Raw genomic sequence first — 24,926 nt, 5'->3', positions numbered from 1 at the left:
CTTCTTAGGATCCTGTTTGCACTAGGGTCTCTGACTGTAATGCATCTAGCAACGTCTAAACCAAAAATCGTTTAAACACCTTCCCTCACAACAGGACCCTTCTTGAGAATAAAGCTCATTTATTAATGAAACACAAATCTGTGCTATTGCAACGAGAGAGAAAATATCTCAGTGTACAAACTGGCAGAAGACCAACTACGTGCACGACAATTTACTTTTCCCTCTTAAGCTAAATTTCCAAACACCCTTTGCTCTAATTACCCTTCTCTTTTCCCAAAAACCAGTCAGTCTGCCCCTCTTCTGGATTGTTTAGGCCAGGATTAGTGTCCATATGCCTGATGTATTCTGATTTTACCTGCAGGTGCAGGTCAAAGACCCAGCAGTTGTACTTCAGTAGGGCTTGCAAGACTCCTTGGGTAGTCTTTGCTCCAAGACAATGGGCTTGTTTTACAGAATTGCCTGCCACTCTGTTCCTATCTCTGCGCTAACCAGAGAGAGGACAGAGCTCTTTTTATCCTAAGCTTTCAAAAGTCCAGTGGAACAAGAAAGCCACAGCCTCTTGAAAACTCTAGTTGGCAGCTTGTGAAAAGTGGTGTTCCTAAAGGCTCAGTGTTGGGGCCAGTTCTGTTAACATCATTATCAATGAGCTGGACGAGGGGATCAGCTGCAGCCTTGGCTAGTTTGCAGAGGACACCAACTGCATTACTGATGGCGGATCAGAAGGCTCTGCAGAGGAATACGGACAGGTAGGATCGCCAGGTCAAGGCCAGCGATATGAGATTCAACAGGGATCAGTGCCAGGTCCTGCACTTCAGTCACAACAACCCCGTGCATCACTACACGCGTGGCAAAGAGCGTCTAGAAAAGGCCACAGAAGGATGCTGGTGCCTCTGTTACACTGCTGCAGCACAAATGGGCTGCCCTCCAGCTGCTCTTGCAAAGTGCAGACCACAGATGTCTCTCGGAGAACCATGCTCGTTGAGATGATGTTTGGCGTACAGCTAGGCTACTCAGACATCTTCTAACTCGGGATATTCTATGATGATGAGAGTTCCACTGGCAGGCAGAATACATTTATTACAAAACACAGCACCATGCAAGCTTGTCTGAACAAAGTTGACTGGTGCCAAGCTGTAACCAGAGCACCAGGGCAGCTGTGAGTCGCTGAACCGGGCTGGGGGCGAAGGCTGGGGCTGTCGGGCAGGAGGGCCTGTGATGCGCCCCCAGCGCCTGTGACATCAGAGGGGATGAGTCACAATGGGGGATGGATATGAGGGTGCCAGCAGGCAGCACCGCCCCAGTACGGCCTGGGGCAGCAGTGAGTTTGCACGCAGGGGGGAGGCTGGGCTGGACAAGGGCCGGGGCAGAAACGTGGGTCCCCGGGGCTGGATGCTCAGCCTGCATCGAAACCCTGGCTGCGAGCTCCTTGGGCAGGGCACGCTGCCGCTGCCACCGGGCCTGGGCGCAGGCCTTGCTGCCTCGCAGCTGCCTCATTCCCTCTCCTGCCCATCCCTAGCTCCCTGCGGCTCCCGCATCCGCTCCCCCCGCCACCAACTCCCTTCCTCCTTCCCTCCCTCCCTCCCATCCCAGCCCCACTGAATTCTTTCTCTCTTCTGCAGGCCATGGCTGTCACAAAGCTCTTACTCTGGGTTCTGCAGCAGCTCATCCTGAACGTGCGTGTCGTCGGTGATGAGCTGGATGAAGACACACGTGACCGCATGCAGCACCGTGCCGAGCAGCTGAGCCGGGAGATGGCTTGGCTGCTGCAGGAGCTGGAGCAGAAGAGCCAGGAGCTGGAGCAGAAGAGCCAGGAGCTGGAGCAGAAGAGCCAGGAGCTGAGGAGCAAGGAGCAGAATCCTGTGGCCTGGAGAGCCCTGCTCTTTGCTGCCTTGCAGCACTGGCAGTTCTGGGCGATCGCTGGCATCCTGCTCCTCCTGATTCTTGGGCTCTGCTGGTGCCTCAGGAAAAGAGCCATGAGGAGGGCAGCAGCAGTGGAGGACAGCTCCAGCAGCAGCAGTGGAGAAGAGGAAGAGCAGGAGGAGCAGAACGAAGAGGAAGAAGTCAGTGAATATGCAAATGCCCTGGCAAGGCATTTTGAGGAGCACATACAATGGCCTAATCAGAACCTGTTCACAAAGTGTGAATTTGTGACGGACCTTGTGAATACTTTCATCCTTGTTGCGGAACAAGTCTCGTCAGATGGCTCCTTCCCAGTGCTGCGACCATGCTTTGGCATAGGCTGCGCACACGAAGGCTGGAGTCCCTATGAAGAAGACATCATCTACTCACTGCTTGTGCCCCTGGCCCCCCCGTCTGGCCACGCCTTTCTCCCGGAGCTCTGCAATCCGGGGGAGACGCCAGAGCGGAACTTCCGCATCCGCGTGCAGCTGGAGTGTACGTGCGCGACAGAGCAGCTGGGGGGGGGCACGCTGTGCTTCCTCCACCATGACGAAGAGGCGCTGAGAAGGAATCAGGGCCCCAGCCTCCTGCACAGCCTCTGCACCGGCTGCTATCTAGATGTGGGGAAAACAGTTCGCAGGTTTCATCAGCTGGTGAAAGCATGCTGGGTGGTTTTGCCTCATTCACACCGGTGGCGTTTAACGATGCTGGCCTGCAGCCGCTCCTGCAAATTCAAGGTGGCAACAGCAGAGGAGGAAATCACCATTGAAATGACGTTGGGCGTGCAGCAAGGCGACTCGGACATCTTCATGAGCAGCCAGGCTAGTGAGGCTATCTTCACCCCAAGCACAACCTGGACATTGAGCTGCGCTGTGGCAGAGGCAAAGTTCTTCGAGCTGACAGCCAGGCAGGCCCCAGATGGCAGCTTCCACCTCAGATGCCTGCAGCTCTGCGCCCGCATTCTGGTGGGCACAGGCTTTTCCAGCTATACCTTGAAGACAGTGGTGATGCACCTCCTCAACACCACGCCCCTGTCAGGCTGGCACAGGACACGTTTCCTGCTGCGGCTGGATGACATCATGCGGTACCTGTGCCGCTGCGTGGAGGAGAAACGCCTCGACCACTTCTTCTTTGGGAATGAGAAGATTCCTCAGGAGATCGCCTTGCCCCCAGCCTTGCAAAGAGCCCAGCCATTCAACCTCTTCCAGCACCTGGCGCAGGATCCAGATGCCCAAGCTGAGGCAATGAGGGAGTTCATGGACATGCAAGATTGCCTCACAAGGATGCTGACCTACGGCCACTGAAAGTGGTCTTCATGCACAGAGCTCTGTTTGCAGGCTGCACAGCCGACAGCAGATGACAAACTTGTACCCGAGGGAAAAAGAGGGGAGAGGCAGAAAGAGGACACAGCAAGCACAAGGAAAACTGCGCAGCAGGCCTCTTCTTCAGAAGAGTGGCAGCATTCTCCCCTTGACGTTCTCCCCAGCGCAGCAGCAGGTTATACCTGTGCTGGTGTCCTGGGTTCAGCAGTAGCGGCCATTTTTCTCCTTCTTAGGATCCTGTTTGCACTAGGGTCTCTGACTGTAATGCATCTAGCAACGTCTAAACCAAAAATCGTTTAAACACCTTCCCTCACAACAGGACCCTTCTTGAGAATAAAGCTCATTTATTAATGAAACACAAATCTGTGCTATTGCAACGAGAGAGAAAATATCTCAGTGTACAAACTGGCAGAAGACCAACTACGTGCACGACAATTTACTTTTCCCTCTTAAGCTAAATTTCCAAACACCCTTTGCTCTAATTACCCTTCTCTTTTCCCAAAAACCAGTCAGTCTGCCCCTCTTCTGGATTGTTTAGGCCAGGATTAGTGTCCATATGCCTGATGTATTCTGATTTTACCTGCAGGTGCAGGTCAAAGACCCAGCAGTTGTACTTCAGTAGGGCTTGCAAGACTCCTTGGGTAGTCTTTGCTCCAAGACAATGGGCTTGTTTTACAGAATTGCCTGCCACTCTGTTCCTATCTCTGCGCTAACCAGAGAGAGGACAGAGCTCTTTTTATCCTAAGCTTTCAAAAGTCCAGTGGAACAAGAAAGCCACAGCCTCTTGAAAACTCTAGTTGGCAGCTTGTGAAAAGTGGTGTTCCTAAAGGCTCAGTGTTGGGGCCAGTTCTGTTAACATCATTATCAATGAGCTGGACGAGGGGATCAGCTGCAGCCTTGGCTAGTTTGCAGAGGACACCAACTGCATTACTGATGGCGGATCAGAAGGCTCTGCAGAGGAATACGGACAGGTAGGATCGCCAGGTCAAGGCCAGCGATATGAGATTCAACAGGGATCAGTGCCAGGTCCTGCACTTCAGTCACAACAACCCCGTGCATCACTACACGCGTGGCAAAGAGCGTCTAGAAAAGGCCACAGAAGGATGCTGGTGCCTCTGTTACACTGCTGCAGCACAAATGGGCTGCCCTCCAGCTGCTCTTGCAAAGTGCAGACCACAGATGTCTCTCGGAGAACCATGCTCGTTGAGATGATGTTTGGCGTACAGCTAGGCTACTCAGACATCTTCTAACTCGGGATATTCTATGATGATGAGAGTTCCACTGGCAGGCAGAATACATTTATTACAAAACACAGCACCATGCAAGCTTGTCTGAACAAAGTTGACTGGTGCCAAGCTGTAACCAGAGCACCAGGGCAGCTGTGAGTCGCTGAACCGGGCTGGGGGCGAAGGCTGGGGCTGTCGGGCAGGAGGGCCTGTGATGCGCCCCCAGCGCCTGTGACATCAGAGGGGATGAGTCACAATGGGGGATGGATATGAGGGTGCCAGCAGGCAGCACCGCCCCAGTACGGCCTGGGGCAGCAGTGAGTTTGCACGCAGGGGGGAGGCTGGGCTGGACAAGGGCCGGGGCAGAAACGTGGGTCCCCGGGGCTGGATGCTCAGCCTGCATCGAAACCCTGGCTGCGAGCTCCTTGGGCAGGGCACGCTGCCGCTGCCACCGGGCCTGGGCGCAGGCCTTGCTGCCTCGCAGCTGCCTCATTCCCTCTCCTGCCCATCCCTAGCTCCCTGCGGCTCCCGCATCCGCTCCCCCCGCCACCAACTCCCTTCCTCCTTCCCTCCCTCCCTCCCATCCCAGCCCCACTGAATTCTTTCTCTCTTCTGCAGGCCATGGCTGTCACAAAGCTCTTACTCTGGGTTCTGCAGCAGCTCATCCTGAACGTGCGTGTCGTCGGTGATGAGCTGGATGAAGACACACGTGACCGCATGCAGCACCGTGCCGAGCAGCTGAGCCGGGAGATGGCTTGGCTGCTGCAGGAGCTGGAGCAGAAGAGCCAGGAGCTGGAGCAGAAGAGCCAGGAGCTGGAGCAGAAGAGCCAGGAGCTGAGGAGCAAGGAGCAGAATCCTGTGGCCTGGAGAGCCCTGCTCTTTGCTGCCTTGCAGCACTGGCAGTTCTGGGCGATCGCTGGCATCCTGCTCCTCCTGATTCTTGGGCTCTGCTGGTGCCTCAGGAAAAGAGCCATGAGGAGGGCAGCAGCAGTGGAGGACAGCTCCAGCAGCAGCAGTGGAGAAGAGGAAGAGCAGGAGGAGCAGAACGAAGAGGAAGAAGTCAGTGAATATGCAAATGCCCTGGCAAGGCATTTTGAGGAGCACATACAATGGCCTAATCAGAACCTGTTCACAAAGTGTGAATTTGTGACGGACCTTGTGAATACTTTCATCCTTGTTGCGGAACAAGTCTCGTCAGATGGCTCCTTCCCAGTGCTGCGACCATGCTTTGGCATAGGCTGCGCACACGAAGGCTGGAGTCCCTATGAAGAAGACATCATCTACTCACTGCTTGTGCCCCTGGCCCCCCCGTCTGGCCACGCCTTTCTCCCGGAGCTCTGCAATCCGGGGGAGACGCCAGAGCGGAACTTCCGCATCCGCGTGCAGCTGGAGTGTACGTGCGCGACAGAGCAGCTGGGGGGGGGCACGCTGTGCTTCCTCCACCATGACGAAGAGGCGCTGAGAAGGAATCAGGGCCCCAGCCTCCTGCACAGCCTCTGCACCGGCTGCTATCTAGATGTGGGGAAAACAGTTCGCAGGTTTCATCAGCTGGTGAAAGCATGCTGGGTGGTTTTGCCTCATTCACACCGGTGGCGTTTAACGATGCTGGCCTGCAGCCGCTCCTGCAAATTCAAGGTGGCAACAGCAGAGGAGGAAATCACCATTGAAATGACGTTGGGCGTGCAGCAAGGCGACTCGGACATCTTCATGAGCAGCCAGGCTAGTGAGGCTATCTTCACCCCAAGCACAACCTGGACATTGAGCTGCGCTGTGGCAGAGGCAAAGTTCTTCGAGCTGACAGCCAGGCAGGCCCCAGATGGCAGCTTCCACCTCAGATGCCTGCAGCTCTGCGCCCGCATTCTGGTGGGCACAGGCTTTTCCAGCTATACCTTGAAGACAGTGGTGATGCACCTCCTCAACACCACGCCCCTGTCAGGCTGGCACAGGACACGTTTCCTGCTGCGGCTGGATGACATCATGCGGTACCTGTGCCGCTGCGTGGAGGAGAAACGCCTCGACCACTTCTTCTTTGGGAATGAGAAGATTCCTCAGGAGATCGCCTTGCCCCCAGCCTTGCAAAGAGCCCAGCCATTCAACCTCTTCCAGCACCTGGCGCAGGATCCAGATGCCCAAGCTGAGGCAATGAGGGAGTTCATGGACATGCAAGATTGCCTCACAAGGATGCTGACCTACGGCCACTGAAAGTGGTCTTCATGCACAGAGCTCTGTTTGCAGGCTGCACAGCCGACAGCAGATGACAAACTTGTACCCGAGGGAAAAAGAGGGGAGAGGCAGAAAGAGGACACAGCAAGCACAAGGAAAACTGCGCAGCAGGCCTCTTCTTCAGAAGAGTGGCAGCATTCTCCCCTTGACGTTCTCCCCAGCGCAGCAGCAGGTTATACCTGTGCTGGTGTCCTGGGTTCAGCAGTAGCGGCCATTTTTCTCCTTCTTAGGATCCTGTTTGCACTAGGGTCTCTGACTGTAATGCATCTAGCAACGTCTAAACCAAAAATCGTTTAAACACCTTCCCTCACAACAGGACCCTTCTTGAGAATAAAGCTCATTTATTAATGAAACACAAATCTGTGCTATTGCAACGAGAGAGAAAATATCTCAGTGTACAAACTGGCAGAAGACCAACTACGTGCACGACAATTTACTTTTCCCTCTTAAGCTAAATTTCCAAACACCCTTTGCTCTAATTACCCTTCTCTTTTCCCAAAAACCAGTCAGTCTGCCCCTCTTCTGGATTGTTTAGGCCAGGATTAGTGTCCATATGCCTGATGTATTCTGATTTTACCTGCAGGTGCAGGTCAAAGACCCAGCAGTTGTACTTCAGTAGGGCTTGCAAGACTCCTTGGGTAGTCTTTGCTCCAAGACAATGGGCTTGTTTTACAGAATTGCCTGCCACTCTGTTCCTATCTCTGCGCTAACCAGAGAGAGGACAGAGCTCTTTTTATCCTAAGCTTTCAAAAGTCCAGTGGAACAAGAAAGCCACAGCCTCTTGAAAACTCTAGTTGGCAGCTTGTGAAAAGTGGTGTTCCTAAAGGCTCAGTGTTGGGGCCAGTTCTGTTAACATCATTATCAATGAGCTGGACGAGGGGATCAGCTGCAGCCTTGGCTAGTTTGCAGAGGACACCAACTGCATTACTGATGGCGGATCAGAAGGCTCTGCAGAGGAATACGGACAGGTAGGATCGCCAGGTCAAGGCCAGCGATATGAGATTCAACAGGGATCAGTGCCAGGTCCTGCACTTCAGTCACAACAACCCCGTGCATCACTACACGCGTGGCAAAGAGCGTCTAGAAAAGGCCACAGAAGGATGCTGGTGCCTCTGTTACACTGCTGCAGCACAAATGGGCTGCCCTCCAGCTGCTCTTGCAAAGTGCAGACCACAGATGTCTCTCGGAGAACCATGCTCGTTGAGATGATGTTTGGCGTACAGCTAGGCTACTCAGACATCTTCTAACTCGGGATATTCTATGATGATGAGAGTTCCACTGGCAGGCAGAATACATTTATTACAAAACACAGCACCATGCAAGCTTGTCTGAACAAAGTTGACTGGTGCCAAGCTGTAACCAGAGCACCAGGGCAGCTGTGAGTCGCTGAACCGGGCTGGGGGCGAAGGCTGGGGCTGTCGGGCAGGAGGGCCTGTGATGCGCCCCCAGCGCCTGTGACATCAGAGGGGATGAGTCACAATGGGGGATGGATATGAGGGTGCCAGCAGGCAGCACCGCCCCAGTACGGCCTGGGGCAGCAGTGAGTTTGCACGCAGGGGGGAGGCTGGGCTGGACAAGGGCCGGGGCAGAAACGTGGGTCCCCGGGGCTGGATGCTCAGCCTGCATCGAAACCCTGGCTGCGAGCTCCTTGGGCAGGGCACGCTGCCGCTGCCACCGGGCCTGGGCGCAGGCCTTGCTGCCTCGCAGCTGCCTCATTCCCTCTCCTGCCCATCCCTAGCTCCCTGCGGCTCCCGCATCCGCTCCCCCCGCCACCAACTCCCTTCCTCCTTCCCTCCCTCCCTCCCATCCCAGCCCCACTGAATTCTTTCTCTCTTCTGCAGGCCATGGCTGTCACAAAGCTCTTACTCTGGGTTCTGCAGCAGCTCATCCTGAACGTGCGTGTCGTCGGTGATGAGCTGGATGAAGACACACGTGACCGCATGCAGCACCGTGCCGAGCAGCTGAGCCGGGAGATGGCTTGGCTGCTGCAGGAGCTGGAGCAGAAGAGCCAGGAGCTGGAGCAGAAGAGCCAGGAGCTGAGGAGCAAGGAGCAGAATCCTGTGGCCTGGAGAGCCCTGCTCTTTGCTGCCTTGCAGCACTGGCAGTTCTGGGCGATCGCTGGCATCCTGCTCCTCCTGATTCTTGGGCTCTGCTGGTGCCTCCGGAAAAGAGCCATGAGGAGGGCAGCAGCAGTGGAGGACAGCTCCAGCAGCAGCAGTGGAGAAGAGGAAGAGCAGGAGGAGCAGAACGAAGAGGAAGAAGTCAGTGAATATGCAAATGCCCTGGCAAGGCATTTTGAGGAGCACATACAATGGCCTAATCAGAACCTGTTCACAAAGTGTGAATTTGTGACGGACCTTGTGAATACTTTCATCCTTGTTGCGGAACAAGTCTCGTCAGATGGCTCCTTCCCAGTGCTGCGACCATGCTTTGGCATAGGCTGCGCACACGAAGGCTGGAGTCCCTATGAAGAAGACATCATCTACTCACTGCTTGTGCCCCTGGCCCCCCCGTCTGGCCACGCCTTTCTCCCAGAGCTCTGCAATCCGGGGGAGACACCAGAGCGGAACTTCCGCATCCGCGTGCAGCTGGAGTGTACGTGCGCGACAGAGCAGCTGGGGGGGGGCACGCTGTGCTTCCTCCACCATGACGAAGAGGCGCTGAGAAGGAATCAGGGCCCCAGCCTCCTGCACAGCCTCTGCACCGGCTGCTATCTAGATGTGGGGAAAACAGTTCGCAGGTTTCATCAGCTGGTGAAAGCATGCTGGGTGGTTTTGCCTCATTCACACCGGTGGCGTTTAACGATGCTGGCCTGCAGCCGCTCCTGCAAATTCAAGGTGGCAACAGCAGAGGAGGAAATCACCATTGAAATTACGTTGGGCGTGCAGCAAGGCAACTCGGACATCTTCATGAGCAGCCAGGCTAGTGAGGCTATCTTCACCCCAAGCACAACCTGGACATTGAGCTGCGCTGTGGCAGAGGCAAAGTTCTTCGAGCTGACAGCCAGGCAGGCCCCAGATGGCAGCTTCCACCTCAGATGCCTGCAGCTCTGCGCCCGCATTCTGGTGGGCACAGGCTTTTCCAGCTATACCTTGAAGACAGTGGTGATGCACCTCCTCAACACCACGCCCCTGTCAGGCTGGCACAGGACACGTTTCCTGCTGCGGCTGGATGACATCATGCGGTACCTGTGCCGCTGCGTGGAGGAGAAACGCCTCGACCACTTCTTCTTTGGGAATGAGAAGATTCCTCAGGAGATCGCCTTGCCCCCAGCCTTGCAAAGAGCCCAGCCATTCAACCTCTTCCAGCACCTGGCGCAGGATCCAGATGCCCAAGCTGAGGCAATGAGGGAGTTCATGGACATGCAAGATTGCCTCACAAGGATGCTGACCTACGGCCACTGAAAGTGGTCTTCATGCACAGAGCTCTGTTTGCAGGCTGCACAGCCGACAGCAGATGACAAACTTGTACCCGAGGGAAAAAGAGGGGAGAGGCAGAAAGAGGACACAGCAAGCACAAGGAAAACTGCGCAGCAGGCCTCTTCTTCAGAAGAGTGGCAGCATTCTCCCCTTGACGTTCTTCCCAGCGCAGCAGCAGGTTATACCTGTGCTGGTGTCCTGGGTTCAGCAGTAGCGGCCATTTTTCTCCTTCTTAGGATCCTGTTTGCACTAGGGTCTCTGACTGTAATGCATCTAGCAACGTCTAAACCAAAAATAGTTTAAACACCTTCCCTCACAACAGGACCCTTCTTGAGAATAAAGCTCATTTATTAATGAAACACAAATCTGTGCTATTGCAACGAGAGAGAAAATATCTCAGTGTACAAACTGGCAGAAGACCAACTACGTGCACGACAATTTACTTTTCCCTCTTAAGCTAAATTTCCAAACACCCTTTGCTCTAATTACCCTTCTCTTTTCCCAAAAACCAGTCAGTCTGCCCCTCTTCTGGATTGTTTAGGCCAGGATTAGTGTCCATATGCCTGATGTATTCTGATTTTACCTGCAGGTGCAGGTCAAAGACCCAGCAGTTGTACTTCAGTAGGGCTTGCAAGACTCCTTGGGTAGTCTTTGCTCCAAGACAATGGGCTTGTTTTACAGAATTGCCTGCCACTCTGTTCCTATCTCTGCGCTAACCAGAGAGAGGACAGAGCTCTTTTTATCCTAAGCTTTCAAAAGTCCAGTGGAACAAGAAAGCCACAGCCTCTTGAAAACTCTAGTTGGCAGCTTGTGAAAAGTGGCGTTCCTAAAGGCTCAGTGTTGGGGCCAGTTCTGTTAACATCATTATCAATGAGCTGGACGAGGGGATCAGCTGCAGCCTTGGCTAGTTTGCAGAGGACACCAACTGCATTACTGATGGCGGATCAGAAGGCTCTGCAGAGGAATACGGACAGGTAGGATCGCCAGGTCAAGGCCAGCGATATGAGATTCAACAGGGATCAGTGCCAGGTCCTGCACTTCAGTCACAACAACCCCGTGCATCACTACACGCGTGGCAAAGAGCGTCTAGAAAAGGCCACAGAAGGATGCTGGTGCCTCTGTTACACTGCTGCAGCACAAATGGGCTGCCCTCCAGCTGCTCTTGCAAAGTGCAGACCACAGATGTCTCTCGGAGAACCATGCTCGTTGAGATGATGTTTGGCGTACAGCTAGGCTACTCAGACATCTTCTAACTCGGGATATTCTATGATGATGAGAGTTCCACTGGCAGGCAGAATACATTTATTACAAAACACAGCACCATGCAAGCTTGTCTGAACAAAGTTGACTGGTGCCAAGCTGTAACCAGAGCACCAGGGCAGCTGTGAGTCGCTGAACCGGGCTGGGGGCGAAGGCTGGGGCTGTCGGGCAGGAGGGCCTGTGATGCGCCCCCAGCGCCTGTGACATCAGAGGGGATGAGTCACAATGGGGGATGGATATGAGGGTGCCAGCAGGCAGCACCGCCCCAGTACGGCCTGGGGCAGCAGTGAGTTTGCACGCAGGGGGGAGGCTGGGCTGGACAAGGGCCGGGGCAGAAACGTGGGTCCCCGGGGCTGGATGCTCAGCCTGCATCGAAACCCTGGCTGCGAGCTCCTTGGGCAGGGCACGCTGCCGCTGCCACCGGGCCTGGGCGCAGGCCTTGCTGCCTCGCAGCTGCCTCATTCCCTCTCCTGCCCATCCCTAGCTCCCTGCGGCTCCCGCATCCGCTCCCCCCGCCACCAACTCCCTTCCTCCTTCCCTCCCTCCCTCCCATCCCAGCCCCACTGAATTCTTTCTCTCTTCTGCAGGCCATGGCTGTCACAAAGCTCTTACTCTGGGTTCTGCAGCAGCTCATCCTGAACGTGCGTGTCGTCGGTGATGAGCTGGATGAAGACACACGTGACCGCATGCAGCACCGTGCCGAGCAGCTGAGCCGGGAGATGGCTTGGCTGCTGCAGGAGCTGGAGCAGAAGAGCCAGGAGCTGGAGCAGAAGAGCCAGGAGCTGGAGCAGAAGAGCCAGGAGCTGAGGAGCAAGGAGCAGAATCCTGTGGCCTGGAGAGCCCTGCTCTTTGCTGCCTTGCAGCACTGGCAGTTCTGGGCGATCGCTGGCATCCTGCTCCTCCTGATTCTTGGGCTCTGCTGGTGCCTCAGGAAAAGAGCCATGAGGAGGGCAGCAGCAGTGGAGGACAGCTCCAGCAGCAGCAGTGGAGAAGAGGAAGAGCAGGAGGAGCAGAACGAAGAGGAAGAAGTCAGTGAATATGCAAATGCCCTGGCAAGGCATTTTGAGGAGCACATACAATGGCCTAATCAGAACCTGTTCACAAAGTGTGAATTTGTGACGCACCTTGTGAATACTTTCATCCTTGTTGCGGAACAAGTCTCGTCAGATGGCTCCTTCCCAGTGCTGCGACCATGCTTTGGCATAGGCTGCGCACACGAAGGCTGGAGTCCCTATGAAGAAGACATCATCTACTCACTGCTTGTGCCCCTGGCCCCCCCGTCTGGCCACGCCTTTCTCCCGGAGCTCTGCAATCCGGGGGAGACGCCAGAGCGGAACTTCCGCATCCGCGTGCAGCTGGAGTGTACGTGCGCGACAGAGCAGCTGGGGGGGGGCACGCTGTGCTTCCTCCACCATGACGAAGAGGCGCTGAGAAGGAATCAGGGCCCCAGCCTCCTGCACAGCCTCTGCACCGGCTGCTATCTAGATGTGGGGAAAACAGTTCGCAGGTTTCATCAGCTGGTGAAAGCATGCTGGGTGGTTTTGCCTCATTCACACCGGTGGCGTTTAACGATGCTGGCCTGCAGCCGCTCCTGCAAATTCAAGGTGGCAACAGCAGAGGAGGAAATCACCATTGAAATTACGTTGGGCGTGCAGCAAGGCGACTCGGACATCTTCATGAGCAGCCAGGCTAGTGAGGCTATCTTCACCCCAAGCACAACCTGGACATTGAGCTGCGCTGTGGCAGAGGCAAAGTTCTTCGAGCTGACAGCCAGGCAGGCCCCAGATGGCAGCTTCCACCTCAGATGCCTGCAGCTCTGCGCCCGCATTCTGGTGGGCACAGGCTTTTCCAGCTATACCTTGAAGACAGTGGTGATGCACCTCCTCAACACCACGCCCCTGTCAGGCTGGCACAGGACACGTTTCCTGCTGCGGCTGGATGACATCATGCGGTACCTGTGCCGCTGCGTGGAGGAGAAACGCCTCGACCACTTCTTCTTTGGGAATGAGAAGATTCCTCAGGAGATCGCCTTGCCCCCAGCCTTGCAAAGAGCCCAGCCATTCAACCTCTTCCAGCACCTGGCGCAGGATCCAGATGCCCAAGCTGAGGCAATGAGGGAGTTCATGGACATGCAAGATTGCCTCACAAGGATGCTGACCTACGGCCACTGAAAGTGGTCTTCATGCACAGAGCTCTGTTTGCAGGCTGCACAGCCGACAGCAGATGACAAACTTGTACCCGAGGGAAAAAGAGGGGAGAGGCAGAAAGAGGACACAGCAAGCACAAGGAAAACTGCGCAGCAGGCCTCTTCTTCAGAAGAGTGGCAGCATTCTCCCCTTGACGTTCTTCCCAGCGCAGCAGCAGGTTATACCTGTGCTGGTGTCCTGGGTTCAGCAGTAGCGGCCATTTTTCTCCTTCTTAGGATCCTGTTTGCACTAGGGTCTCTGACTGTAATGCATCTAGCAACGTCTAAACCAAAAATCGTTTAAACACCTTCCCTCACAACAGGACCCTTCTTGAGAATAAAGCTCATTTATTAATGAAACACAAATCTGTGCTATTGCAACGAGAGAGAAAATATCTCAGTGTACAAACTGGCAGAAGACCAACTACGTGCACGACAATTTACTTTTCCCTCTTAAGCTAAATTTCCAAACACCCTTTGCTCTAATTACCCTTCTCTTTTCCCAAAAACCAGTCAGTCTGCCCCTCTTCTGGATTGTTTAGGCCAGGATTAGTGTCCATATGCCTGATGTATTCTGATTTTACCTGCAGGTGCAGGTCAAAGACCCAGCAGTTGTACTGCAGTAGGGCTTGCAAGACTCCTTGGGTAGTCTTTGCTCCAAGACAATGGGCTTGTTTTACAGAATTGCCTGCCACTCTGTTCCTATCTCTGCGCTAACCAGAGAGAGGACAGAGCTCTTTTTATCCTAAGCTTTCAAAAGTCCAGTGGAACAAGAAAGCCACAGCCTCTTGAAAACTCTAGTTGGCAGCTTGTGAAAAGTGGCGTTCCTAAAGGCTCAGTGTTGGGGCCAGTTCTGTTAACATCATTATCAATGAGCTGGACGAGGGGATCAGCTGCAGCCTTGGCTAGTTTGCAGAGGACACCAACTGCATTACTGATGGCGGATCAGAAGGCTCTGCAGAGGAATACGGACAGGTAGGATCGCCAGGTCAAGGCCAGCGATATGAGATTCAACAGGGATCAGTGCCAGGTCCTGCACTTCAGTCACAACAACCCCGTGCATCACTACACGTGTGGCAAAGAGCGTCTAGAAAAGGCCACAGAAGGATGCTGGTGCCTCTGTTACACTGCTGCAGCACAAATGGGCTGCCCTCCAGCTGCTCTTGCAAAGTGCAGACCACAGATGTCTCTCGGAGAACCATGCTCGTTGAGATGATGTTTGGCGTACAGCTAGGCTACTCAGACATCTTCTAACTCGGGATATTCTATGATGATGAGAGTTCCACTGGCAGGCAGAATACATTTATTACAAAACACAGCACCATGCAAGCTTGTCTGAACAAAGTTGACTGGTGCCAAGCTGTAACCAGAGCACCAGGGCAGCTGTGAGTCGCTGAACCGGGCTGGGGGCGAAGGCTGGGGCTGTCGGGCAGGAGGGCCTGTGATGCGCCCCCAGCGCCTGTGACATCAGAGGGGATGAGTCACAATGGGGGATGGATATGAGGGTGCCAGCAGGCAGCACCGCCCCAGTACGGCCTGGGGCAGCAGTGAGTTTGCACGCAGGGGGGAGGCTGGGCTGGACAAGGGCCGGGGCAGAAACGTGGGTCCCCGGGGCTGGATGCTCAGCCTGCATCGAAACCCTGGCTGCGAGCTCCTTGGGCAGGGCACGCTGCCGCTGCCACCGGGCCTGGGCGCAGGCCTTGCTGCCTCGCAGCTGCCTCATTCCCTCTCCTGCCCATCCCTAGCTCCCTGCGGCTCCCGCATCCGCTCCCCCCGCCACCAACTCCCTTCCTCCTTCCCTCCCTCCCTCCCATCCCAGCCCCACTGAATTCTTTCTCTCTTCTGCAGGCCATGGCTGTCACAAAGCTCTTACTCTGGGTTCTGCAGCAGCTCATCCTGAACGTGCGTGTCGTCGGTGATGAGCTGGATGAAGACACACGTGACCGCATGCAGCACCGTGCCGAGCAGCTGAGCCGGGAGATGGCTTGGCTGCTGCAGGAGCTGGAGCAGAAGAGCCAGGAGCTGGAGCAGAAGAGCCAGGAGCTGGAGCAGAAGAGCCAGGAGCTGAGGAGCAAGGAGCAGAATCCTGTGGCCTGGAGAGCCCTGCTCTTTGCTGCCTTGCAGCACTGGCAGTTCTGGGCGATCGCTGGCATCCTGCTCCTCCTGATTCTTGGGCTCTGCTGGTGCCTCCGGAAAAGAGCCATGAGGAGGGCAGCAGCAGTGGAGGACAGCTCCAGCAGCAGCAGTGGAGAAGAGGAAGAGCAGGAGGAGCAGAACGAAGAGGAAGAAGTCAGTGAATATGCAAATGCCCTGGCAAGGCATTTTGAGGAGCACATACAATGGCCTAATCAGAACCTGTTCACAAAGTGTGAATTTGTGACGGACCTTGTGAATACTTTCATCCTTGTTGCGGAACAAGTCTCGTCAGATGGCTCCTTCCCAGTGCTGCGACCATGCTTTGGCATAGGCTGCGCACACGAAGGCTGGAGTCCCTATGAAGAAGACATCATCTACTCACTGCTTGTGCCCCTGGCCCCCCCGTCTGGCCACGCCTTTCTCCCGGAGCTCTGCAATCCGGGGGAGACGCCAGAGCGGAACTTCCGCATCCGCGTGCAGCTGGAGTGTACGTGCGCGACAGAGCAGCTGGGGGGGGGCACGCTGTGCTTCCTCCACCATGACGAAGAGGCGCTGAGAAGGAATCAGGGCCCCAGCCTCCTGCACAGCCTCTGCACCGGCTGCTATCTAGATGTGGGGAAAACAGTTCGCAGGTTTCATCAGCTGGTGAAAGCATGCTGGGTGGTTTTGCCTCATTCACACCGGTGGCGTTTAACGATGCTGGCCTGCAGCCGCTCCTGCAAATTCAAGGTGGCAACAGCAGAGGAGGAAATCACCATTGAAATTACGTTGGGCGTGCAGCAAGGCGACTCGGACATCTTCATGAGCAGCCAGGCTAGTGAGGCTATCTTCACCCCAAGCACAACCTGGACATTGAGCTGCGCTGTGGCAGAGGCAAAGTTCTTCGAGCTGACAGCCAGGCAGGCCCCAGATGGCAGCTTCCACCTCAGATGCCTGCAGCTCTGCGCCCGCATTCTGGTGGGCACAGGCTTTTCCAGCTATACCTTGAAGACAGTGGTGATGCACCTCCTCAACACCACGCCCCTGTCAGGCTGGCACAGGACACGTTTCCTGCTGCGGCTGGATGACATCATGCGGTACCTGTGCCGCTGCGTGGAGGAGAAATGCCTCGACCACTTCTTCTTTGGGAATGAGAAGATTCCTCAGGAGATCGCCTTGCCCCCAGCCTTGCAAAGAGCCCAGCCATTCAACCTCTTCCAGCACCTGGCGCAGGATCCAGATGCCCAAGCTGAGGCAATGAGGGAGTTCATGGACATGCAAGATTGCCTCACAAGGATGCTGACCTACGGCCACTGAAAGTGGTCTTCATGCACAGAGCTCTGTTTGCAGGCTGCACAGCCGACAGCAGATGACAAACTTGTACCCGAGGGAAAAAGAGGGGAGAGGCAGAAAGAGGACACAGCAAGCACAAGGAAAACTGCGCAGCAGGCCTCTTCTTCAGAAGAGTGGCAGCATTCTCCCCTTGACGTTCTCCCCAGCGCAGCAGCAGGTTATACCTGTGCTGGTGTCCTGGGTTCAGCAGTAGCGGCGATTTTTCTCCTTCTTAGGATCCTGTTTGCACTAGGGTCTCTGACTGTAATGCATCTAGCAACGTCTAAACCAAAAATCGTTTAAACACCTTCCCTCACAACAGGACCCTTCTTGAGAATAAAGCTCATTTATTAATGAAACACAAATCTGTGCTATTGCAACGAGAGAGAAAATATCTCAGTGTACAAACTGGCAGAAGACCAACTACGTGCACGACAATTTACTTTTCCCTCTTAAGCTAAATTTCCAAACACCCTTTGCTCTAATTACCCTTCTCTTTTCCCAAAAACCAGTCAGTCTGCCCCTCTTCTGGATTGTTTAGGCCAGGATTAGTGTCCATATGCCTGATGTATTCTGATTTTACCTGCAGGTGCAGGTCAAAGACCCAGCAGTTGTACTTCAGTAGGGCTTGCAAGACTCCTTGGGTAGTCTTTGCTCCAAGACAATGGGCTTGTTTTACAGAATTGCCTGCCACTCTGTTCCTATCTCTGCGCTAACCAGAGAGAGGACAGAGCTCTTTTTATCCTAAGCTTTCAAAAGTCCAGTGGAACAAGAAAGCCACAGCCTCTTGAAAACTCTAGTTGGCAGCTTGTGAAAAGTGGTGTTCCTAAAGGCTCAGTGTTGGGGCCAGTTCTGTTAACATCATTATCAATGAGCTGGACGAGGGGATCAGCTGCAGCCTTGGCTAGTTTGCAGAGGACACCAACTGCATTACTGATGGCGGATCAGAAGGCTCTGCAGAGGAATACGGACAGGTAGGATCGCCAGGTCAAGGCCAGCGATATGAGATTCAACAGGGATCAGTGCCAGGTCCTGCACTTCAGTCACAACAACCCCGTGCATCACTACACGCGTGGCAAAGAGCGTCTAGAAAAGGCCACAGAAGGATGCTGGTGCCTCTGTTACACTGCTGCAGCACAAATGGGCTGCCCTCCAGCTGCTCTTGCAAAGTGCAGACCACAGATGTCTCTCGGAGAACCATGCTCGTTGAGATGATGTTTGGCGTACAGCTAGGCTACTCAGACATCTTCTAACTCGGGATATTCTATGATGATGAGAGTTCCACTGGCAGGCAGAATACATTTATTACAAAACACAGCACCATGCAAGCTTGTCTGAACAAAGTTGACTGGTGCCAAGCTGTAACCAGAGCACCAGGGCAGCTGTGAGTCGCTGAACCGGGCTGGGGGCGAAGGCTGGGGCTGTCGGGCAGGAGGGCCTGTGATGCGCCCCCAGCGCCTGTGACATCAGAGGGGATGAGTCACAATGGGGGATGGATATGAGGGTGCCAGCAGGCAGCACCGCCCCAGTACGGCCTGGGGCAGCAGTGAGTTTGCACGCAGGGGGGAGGCTGGGCTGGACAAGGGCCGGGGCAGAAACGTGGGTCCCCGGGGCTGGATGCTCAGCCTGCATCGAAACCCTGGCTGCGAGCTCCTTGGGCAGGGCACGCTGCCGCTGCCACCGGGCCTGGGCGCAGGCCTTGCTGCCTCGCAGCTGCCTCATTCCCTCTCCTGCCCATCCCTAGCTCCCTGCGGCTCCCGCATCCGCTCCCCCCGCCACCAACTCCCTTCCTCCTTCCCTCCCTCCCTCCCATCCCAGCCCCACTGAATTCTTTCTCTCTTCTGCAGGCCATGGCTGTCACAAAGCTCTTACTCTGGGTTCTGCAGCAGCTCATCCTGAACGTGCGTGTCGTCGGTGATGAGCTGGATGAAGACACACGTGACCGCATGCAGCACCGTGCCGAGCAGCTGAGCCGGGAGATGGCTTGGCTGCTGCAGGAGCTGGAGCAGAAGAGCCAGGAGCTGGAGCAGAAGAGCCAGGAGCTGGAGCAGAAGAGCCAGGAGCTGAGGAGCAAGGAGCAGAATCCTGTGGCCTGGAGAGCCCTGCTCTTTGCTGCCTTGCAGCACTGGCAGTTCTGGGCGATCGCTGGCATCCTGCTCCTCCTGATTCTTGGGCTCTGCTGGTGCCTCCGGAAAAGAGCCATGAGGAGGGCAGCAGCAGTGGAGGACAGCTCCAGCAGCAGCAGTGGAGAAGAGGAAGAGCAGGAGGAGCAGAACGAAGAGGAAGAAGTCAGTGAATATGCAAATGCCCTGGCAAGGCATTTTGAGGAGCACATACAATGGCCTAATCAGAACCTGTTCACAAAGTGTGAATTTGTGACGGACCTTGTGAATACTTTCATCCTTGTTGCGGAACAAGTCTCGTCAGATGGCTCCTTCCCAGTGCTGCGACCATGCTTTGGCATAGGCTGCGCACACGAAGGCTGGAGTCCCTATGAAGAAGACATCATCTACTCGCTGCTTGTGCCCCTGGCCCCCCCGTCTGGCCACGCCTTTCTCCCGGAGCTCTGCAATCCGGGGGAGACGCCAGAGCGGAACTTCCGCATCCGCGTGCAGCTGGAGTGTACGTGCGCGACAGAGCAGCTGGGGGGGGGCACGCTGTGCTTCCTCCACCATGACGAAGAGGCGCTGAGAAGGAATCAGGGCCCCAGCCTCCTGCACAGCCTCTGCACCGGCTGCTATCTAGATGTGGGGAAAACAGTTCGCAGGTTTCATCAGCTGGTGAAAGCATGCTGGGTGGTTTTGCCTCATTCACACCGGTGGCGTTTAACGATGCTGGCCTGCAGCCGCTCCTGCAAATTCAAGGTGGCAACAGCAGAGGAGGAAATCACCATTGAAATTACGTTGGGCGTGCAGCAAGGCGACTCGGACATCTTCATGAGCAGCCAGGCTAGTGAGGCTATCTTCACCCCAAGCACAACCTGGACATTGAGCTGCGCTGTGGCAGAGGCAAAGTTCTTCGAGCTGACAGCCAGGCAGGCCCCAGATGGCAGCTTCCACCTCAGATGCCTGCAGCTCTGCGCCCGCATTCTGGTGGGCACAGGCTTTTCCAGCTATACCTTGAAGACAGTGGTGATGCACCTCCTCAACACCACGCCCCTGTCAGGCTGGCACAGGACACGTTTCCTGCTGCGGCTGGATGACATCATGCGGTACCTGTGCCGCTGCGTGGAGGAGAAACGCCTCGACCACTTCTTCTTTGGGAATGAGAAGATTCCTCAGGAGATCGCCTTGCCCCCAGCCTTGCAAAGAGCCCAGCCATTCAACCTCTTCCAGCACCTGGCGCAGGATCCAGATGCCCAAGCTGAGGCAATGAGGGAGTTCATGGACATGCAAGATTGCCTCACAAGGATGCTGACCTACGGCCACTGAAAGTGGTCTTCATGCACAGAGCTCTGTTTGCAGGCTGCACAGCCGACAGCAGATGACAAACTTGTACCCGAGGGAAAAAGAGGGGAGAGGCAGAAAGAGGACACAGCAAGCACAAGGAAAACTGCGCAGCAGGCCTCTTCTTCAGAAGAGTGGCAGCATTCTCCCCTTGACGTTCTTCCCAGCGCAGCAGCAGGTTATACCTGTGCTGGTGTCCTGGGTTCAGCAGTAGCGGCCATTTTTCTCCTTCTTAGGATCCTGTTTGCACTAGGGTCTCTGACTGTAATGCATCTAGCAACGTCTAAACCAAAAATAGTTTAAACACCTTCCCTCACAACAGGACCCTTCTTGAGAATAAAGCTCATTTATTAATGAAACACAAATCTGTGCTATTGCAACGAGAGAGAAAATATCTCAGTGTACAAACTGGCAGAAGACCAACTACGTGCACGACAATTTACTTTTCCCTCTTAAGCTAAATTTCCAAACACCCTTTGCTCTAATTACCCTTCTCTTTTCCCAAAAACCAGTCAGTCTGCCCCTCTTCTGGATTGTTTAGGCCAGGATTAGTGTCCATATGCCTGATGTATTCTGATTTTACCTGCAGGTGCAGGTCAAAGACCCAGCAGTTGTACTGCAGTAGGGCTTGCAAGACTCCTTGGGTAGTCTTTGCTCCAAGACAATGGGCTTGTTTTACAGAATTGCCTGCCACTCTGTTCCTATCTCTGCGCTAACCAGAGAGAGGACAGAGCTCTTTTTATCCTAAGCTTTCAAAAGTCCAGTGGAACAAGAAAGCCACAGCCTCTTGAAAACTCTAGTTGGCAGCTTGTGAAAAGTGGCGTTCCTAAAGGCTCAGTGTTGGGGCCAGTTCTGTTAACATCATTATCAATGAGCTGGACGAGGGGATCAGCTGCAGCCTTGGCTAGTTTGCAGAGGACACCAACTGCATTACTGATGGCGGATCAGAAGGCTCTGCAGAGGAATACGGACAGGTAGGATCGCCAGGTCAAGGCCAGCGATATGAGATTCAACAGGGATCAGTGCCAGGTCCTGCACTTCAGTCACAACAACCCCGTGCATCACTACACGTGTGGCAAAGAGCGTCTAGAAAAGGCCACAGAAGGATGCTGGTGCCTCTGTTACACTGCTGCAGCACAAATGGGCTGCCCTCCAGCTGCTCTTGCAAAGTGCAGACCACAGATGTCTCTCGGAGAACCATGCTCGTTGAGATGATGTTTGGCGTACAGCTAGGCTACTCAGACATCTTCTAACTCGGGATATTCTATGATGATGAGAGTTCCACTGGCAGGCAGAATACATTTATTACAAAACACAGCACCATGCAAGCTTGTCTGAACAAAGTTGACTGGTGCCAAGCTGTAACCAGAGCACCAGGGCAGCTGTGAGTCGCTGAACCGGGCTGGGGGCGAAGGCTGGGGCTGTCGGGCAGGAGGGCCTGTGATGCGCCCCCAGCGCCTGTGACATCAGAGGGGATGAGTCACAATGGGGGATGGATATGAGGGTGCCAGCAGGCAGCACCGCCCCAGTACGGCCTGGGGCAGCAGTGAGTTTGCACGCAGGGGGGAGGCTGGGCTGGACAAGGGCCGGGGCAGAAACGTGGGTCCCCGGGGCTGGATGCTCAGCCTGCATCGAAACCCTGGCTGCGAGCTCCTTGGGCAGGGCACGCTGCCGCTGCCACCGGGCCTGGGCGCAGGCCTTGCTGCCTCGCAGCTGCCTCATTCCCTCTCCTGCCCATCCCTAGCTCCCTGCGGCTCCCGCATCCGCTCCCCCCGCCACCAACTCCCTTCCTCCTTCCCTCCCTCCCTCCCATCCCAGCCCCACTGAATTCTTTCTCTCTTCTGCAGGCCATGGCTGTCACAAAGCTCTTACTCTGGGTTCTGCAGCAGCTCATCCTGAACGTGCGTGTCGTCGGTGATGAGCTGGATGAAGACACACGTGACCGCATGCAGCACCGTGCCGAGCAGCTGAGCCGGGAGATGGCTTGGCTGCTGCAGGAGCTGGAGCAGAAGAGCCAGGAGCTGGAGCAGAAGAGCCAGGAGCTGGAGCAGAAGAGCCAGGAGCTGAGGAGCAAGGAGCAGAATCCTGTGGCCTGGAGAGCCCTGCTCTTTGCTGCCTTGCAGCACTGGCAGTTCTGGGCGATCGCTGGCATCCTGCTCCTCCTGATTCTTGGGCTCTGCTGGTGCCTCCGGAAAAGAGCCATGAGGAGGGCAGCAGCAGTGGAGGACAGCTCCAGCAGCAGCAGTGGAGAAGAGGAAGAGCAGGAGGAGCAGAACGAAGAGGAAGAAGTCAGTGAATATGCAAATGCCCTGGCAAGGCATTTTGAGGAGCACATACAATGGCCTAATCAGAACCTGTTCACAAAGTGTGAATTTGTGACGGACCTTGTGAATACTTTCATCCTTGTTGCGGAACAAGTCTCGTCAGATGGCTCCTTCCCAGTGCTGCGACCATGCTTTGGCATAGGCTGCGCACACGAAGGCTGGAGTCCCTATGAAGAAGACATCATCTACTCGCTGCTTGTGCCCCTGGCCCCCCCGTCTGGCCACGCCTTTCTCCCGGAGCTCTGCAATCCGGGGGAGACGCCAGAGCGGAACTTCCGCATCCGCGTGCAGCTGGAGTGTACGTGCGCGACAGAGCAGCTGGGGGGGGGCACGCTGTGCTTCCTCCACCATGACGAAGAGGCGCTGAGAAGGAATCAGGGCCCCAGCCTCCTGCACAGCCTCTGCACCGGCTGCTATCTAGATGTGGGGAAAACAGTTCGCAGGTTTCATCAGCTGGTGAAAGCATGCTGGGTGGTTTTGCCTCATTCACACCGGTGGCGTTTAACGATGCTGGCCTGCAGCCGCTCCTGCAAATTCAAGGTGGCAACAGCAGAGGAGGAAATCACCATTGAAATTACGTTGGGCGTGCAGCAAGGCGACTCGGACATCTTCATGAGCAGCCAGGCTAGTGAGGCTATCTTCACCCCAAGCACAACCTGGACATTGAGCTGCGCTGTGGCAGAGGCAAAGTTCTTCGAGCTGACAGCCAGGCAGGCCCCAGATGGCAGCTTCCACCTCAGATGCCTGCAGCTCTGCGCCCGCATTCTGGTGGGCACAGGCTTTTCCAGCTATACCTTGAAGACAGTGGTGATGCACCTCCTCAACACCACGCCCCTGTCAGGCTGGCACAGGACACGTTTCCTGCTGCGGCTGGATGACATCATGCGGTACCTGTGCCGCTGCGTGGAGGAGAAACGCCTCGACCACTTCTTCTTTGGGAATGAGAAGATTCCTCAGGAGATCGCCTTGCCCCCAGCCTTGCAAAGAGCCCAGCCATTCAACCTCTTCCAGCACCTGGCACAGGATCCAGATGCCCAAGCTGAGGCAATGAGGGAGTTCATGGACATGCAAGATTGCCTCACAAGGATGCTGACCTACGGCCACTGAAAGTGGTCTTCATGCACAGAGCTCTGTTTGCAGGCTGCACAGCCGACAGCAGATGACAAACTTGTACCCGAGGGAAAAAGAGGGGAGAGGCAGAAAGAGGACACAGCAAGCACAAGGAAAACTGCGCAGCAGGCCTCTTCTTCAGAAGAGTGGCAGCATTCTCCCCTTGACGTTCTCCCCAGCGCAGCAGCAGGTTATACCTGTGCTGGTGTCCTGGGTTCAGCAGTAGCGGCAATTTTTCTCCTTCTTAGGATCCTGTTTGCACTAGGGTCTCTGACTGTAATGCATCTAGCAACGTCTAAACCAAAAATCGTTTAAACACCTTCCCTCACAACAGGACCCTTCTTGAGAATAAAGCTCATTTATTAATGAAACACAAATCTGTGCTATTGCAACGAGAGAGAAAATATCTCAGTGTACAAACTGGCAGAAGACCAACTACGTGCACGACAATTTACTTTTCCCTCTTAAGCTAAATTTCCAAACACCCTTTGCTCTAATTACCCTTCTCTTTTCCCAAAAACCAGTCAGTCTGCCCCTCTTCTGGATTGTTTAGGCCAGGATTAGTGTCCATATGCCTGATGTATTCTGATTTTACCTGCAGGTGCAGGTCAAAGACCCAGCAGTTGTACTGCAGTAGGGCTTGCAAGACTCCTTGGGTAGTCTTTGCTCCAAGACAATGGGCTTGTTTTACAGAATTGCCTGCCACTCTGTTCCTATCTCTGCGCTAACCAGAGAGAGGACAGAGCTCTTTTTATCCTAAGCTTTCAAAAGTCCAGTGGAACAAGAAAGCCACAGCCTCTTGAAAACTCTAGTTGGCAGCTTGTGAAAAGTGGCGTTCCTAAAGGCTCAGTGTTGGGGCCAGTTCTGTTAACATCATTATCAATGAGCTGGACGAGGGGATCAGCTGCAGCCTTGGCTAGTTTGCAGAGGACACCAACTGCATTACTGATGGCGGATCAGAAGGCTCTGCAGAGGAATACGGACAGGTAGGATCGCCAGGTCAAGGCCAGCGATATGAGATTCAACAGGGATCAGTGCCAGGTCCTGCACTTCAGTCACAACAAC

The 24,926-nt window shown here is 54.9% G+C and overlaps 7 protein-coding genes across 7 annotated transcripts; all 7 read left to right on the top strand.

Annotated features, from left to right (window-relative positions):
* Positions 1–971: 971 nt before the first annotated feature.
* LOC308221307 (inositol 1,4,5-trisphosphate receptor-interacting protein-like 1) lies at positions 972–3,203 on the top strand (the record flags this gene model as incomplete). Its single annotated transcript, XM_080618293.1, has 3 exons — positions 972–995; positions 1,659–1,754; positions 2,139–3,203. 3 exons carry the CDS (start codon positions 972–974, stop codon positions 3,201–3,203), a joined length of 1,185 nt encoding a protein of 394 aa, XP_080474419.1.
* Positions 3,204–4,417: 1,214 nt separating this feature from the next.
* Positions 4,418–6,649, top strand: LOC308221306 (inositol 1,4,5-trisphosphate receptor-interacting protein-like 1; the record flags this gene model as incomplete). The annotated part of the gene is made up of 3 exons (XM_080618292.1): positions 4,418–4,441; positions 5,105–5,200; positions 5,585–6,649. 3 exons carry the CDS (start codon positions 4,418–4,420, stop codon positions 6,647–6,649), a joined length of 1,185 nt encoding a protein of 394 aa, XP_080474418.1.
* A 1,865-nt stretch (positions 6,650–8,514) lies between these two features.
* LOC308221305 (inositol 1,4,5-trisphosphate receptor-interacting protein-like 1) lies at positions 8,515–10,074 on the top strand (the record flags this gene model as incomplete). The annotated part of the gene is made up of 2 exons (XM_080618291.1): positions 8,515–8,835; positions 9,010–10,074. The coding sequence occupies 2 exons, from the start codon at positions 8,515–8,517 to the stop codon at positions 10,072–10,074; spliced, it is 1,386 nt and encodes a 461-aa protein (XP_080474417.1).
* Positions 10,075–11,288: 1,214 nt separating this feature from the next.
* On the top strand, positions 11,289–13,520 carry LOC308221304 (inositol 1,4,5-trisphosphate receptor-interacting protein-like 1; the record flags this gene model as incomplete). Its single annotated transcript, XM_080618290.1, has 3 exons — positions 11,289–11,312; positions 11,976–12,071; positions 12,456–13,520. 3 exons carry the CDS (start codon positions 11,289–11,291, stop codon positions 13,518–13,520), a joined length of 1,185 nt encoding a protein of 394 aa, XP_080474416.1.
* A 1,214-nt stretch (positions 13,521–14,734) lies between these two features.
* Positions 14,735–16,966, top strand: LOC308221303 (inositol 1,4,5-trisphosphate receptor-interacting protein-like 1; the record flags this gene model as incomplete). The annotated part of the gene is made up of 3 exons (XM_080618289.1): positions 14,735–14,758; positions 15,422–15,517; positions 15,902–16,966. 3 exons carry the CDS (start codon positions 14,735–14,737, stop codon positions 16,964–16,966), a joined length of 1,185 nt encoding a protein of 394 aa, XP_080474415.1.
* Positions 16,967–18,180: 1,214 nt separating this feature from the next.
* On the top strand, positions 18,181–20,412 carry LOC308221302 (inositol 1,4,5-trisphosphate receptor-interacting protein-like 1; the record flags this gene model as incomplete). The annotated part of the gene is made up of 3 exons (XM_080618288.1): positions 18,181–18,204; positions 18,868–18,963; positions 19,348–20,412. The coding sequence occupies 3 exons, from the start codon at positions 18,181–18,183 to the stop codon at positions 20,410–20,412; spliced, it is 1,185 nt and encodes a 394-aa protein (XP_080474414.1).
* A 1,214-nt stretch (positions 20,413–21,626) lies between these two features.
* LOC308221301 (inositol 1,4,5-trisphosphate receptor-interacting protein-like 1) lies at positions 21,627–23,858 on the top strand (the record flags this gene model as incomplete). Its single annotated transcript, XM_080618287.1, has 3 exons — positions 21,627–21,650; positions 22,314–22,409; positions 22,794–23,858. 3 exons carry the CDS (start codon positions 21,627–21,629, stop codon positions 23,856–23,858), a joined length of 1,185 nt encoding a protein of 394 aa, XP_080474413.1.
* Positions 23,859–24,926: the final 1,068 nt, after the last annotated feature.

This window comes from Psittacula echo, assembly GCF_963264785.1.
Source record: "Psittacula echo genome assembly, chromosome: 5".
Lineage (NCBI taxonomy): Eukaryota > Metazoa > Chordata > Aves > Psittaciformes > Psittacidae > Psittacula > Psittacula echo.
This window is presented reverse-complemented; position numbering and strand designations above follow the sequence as displayed.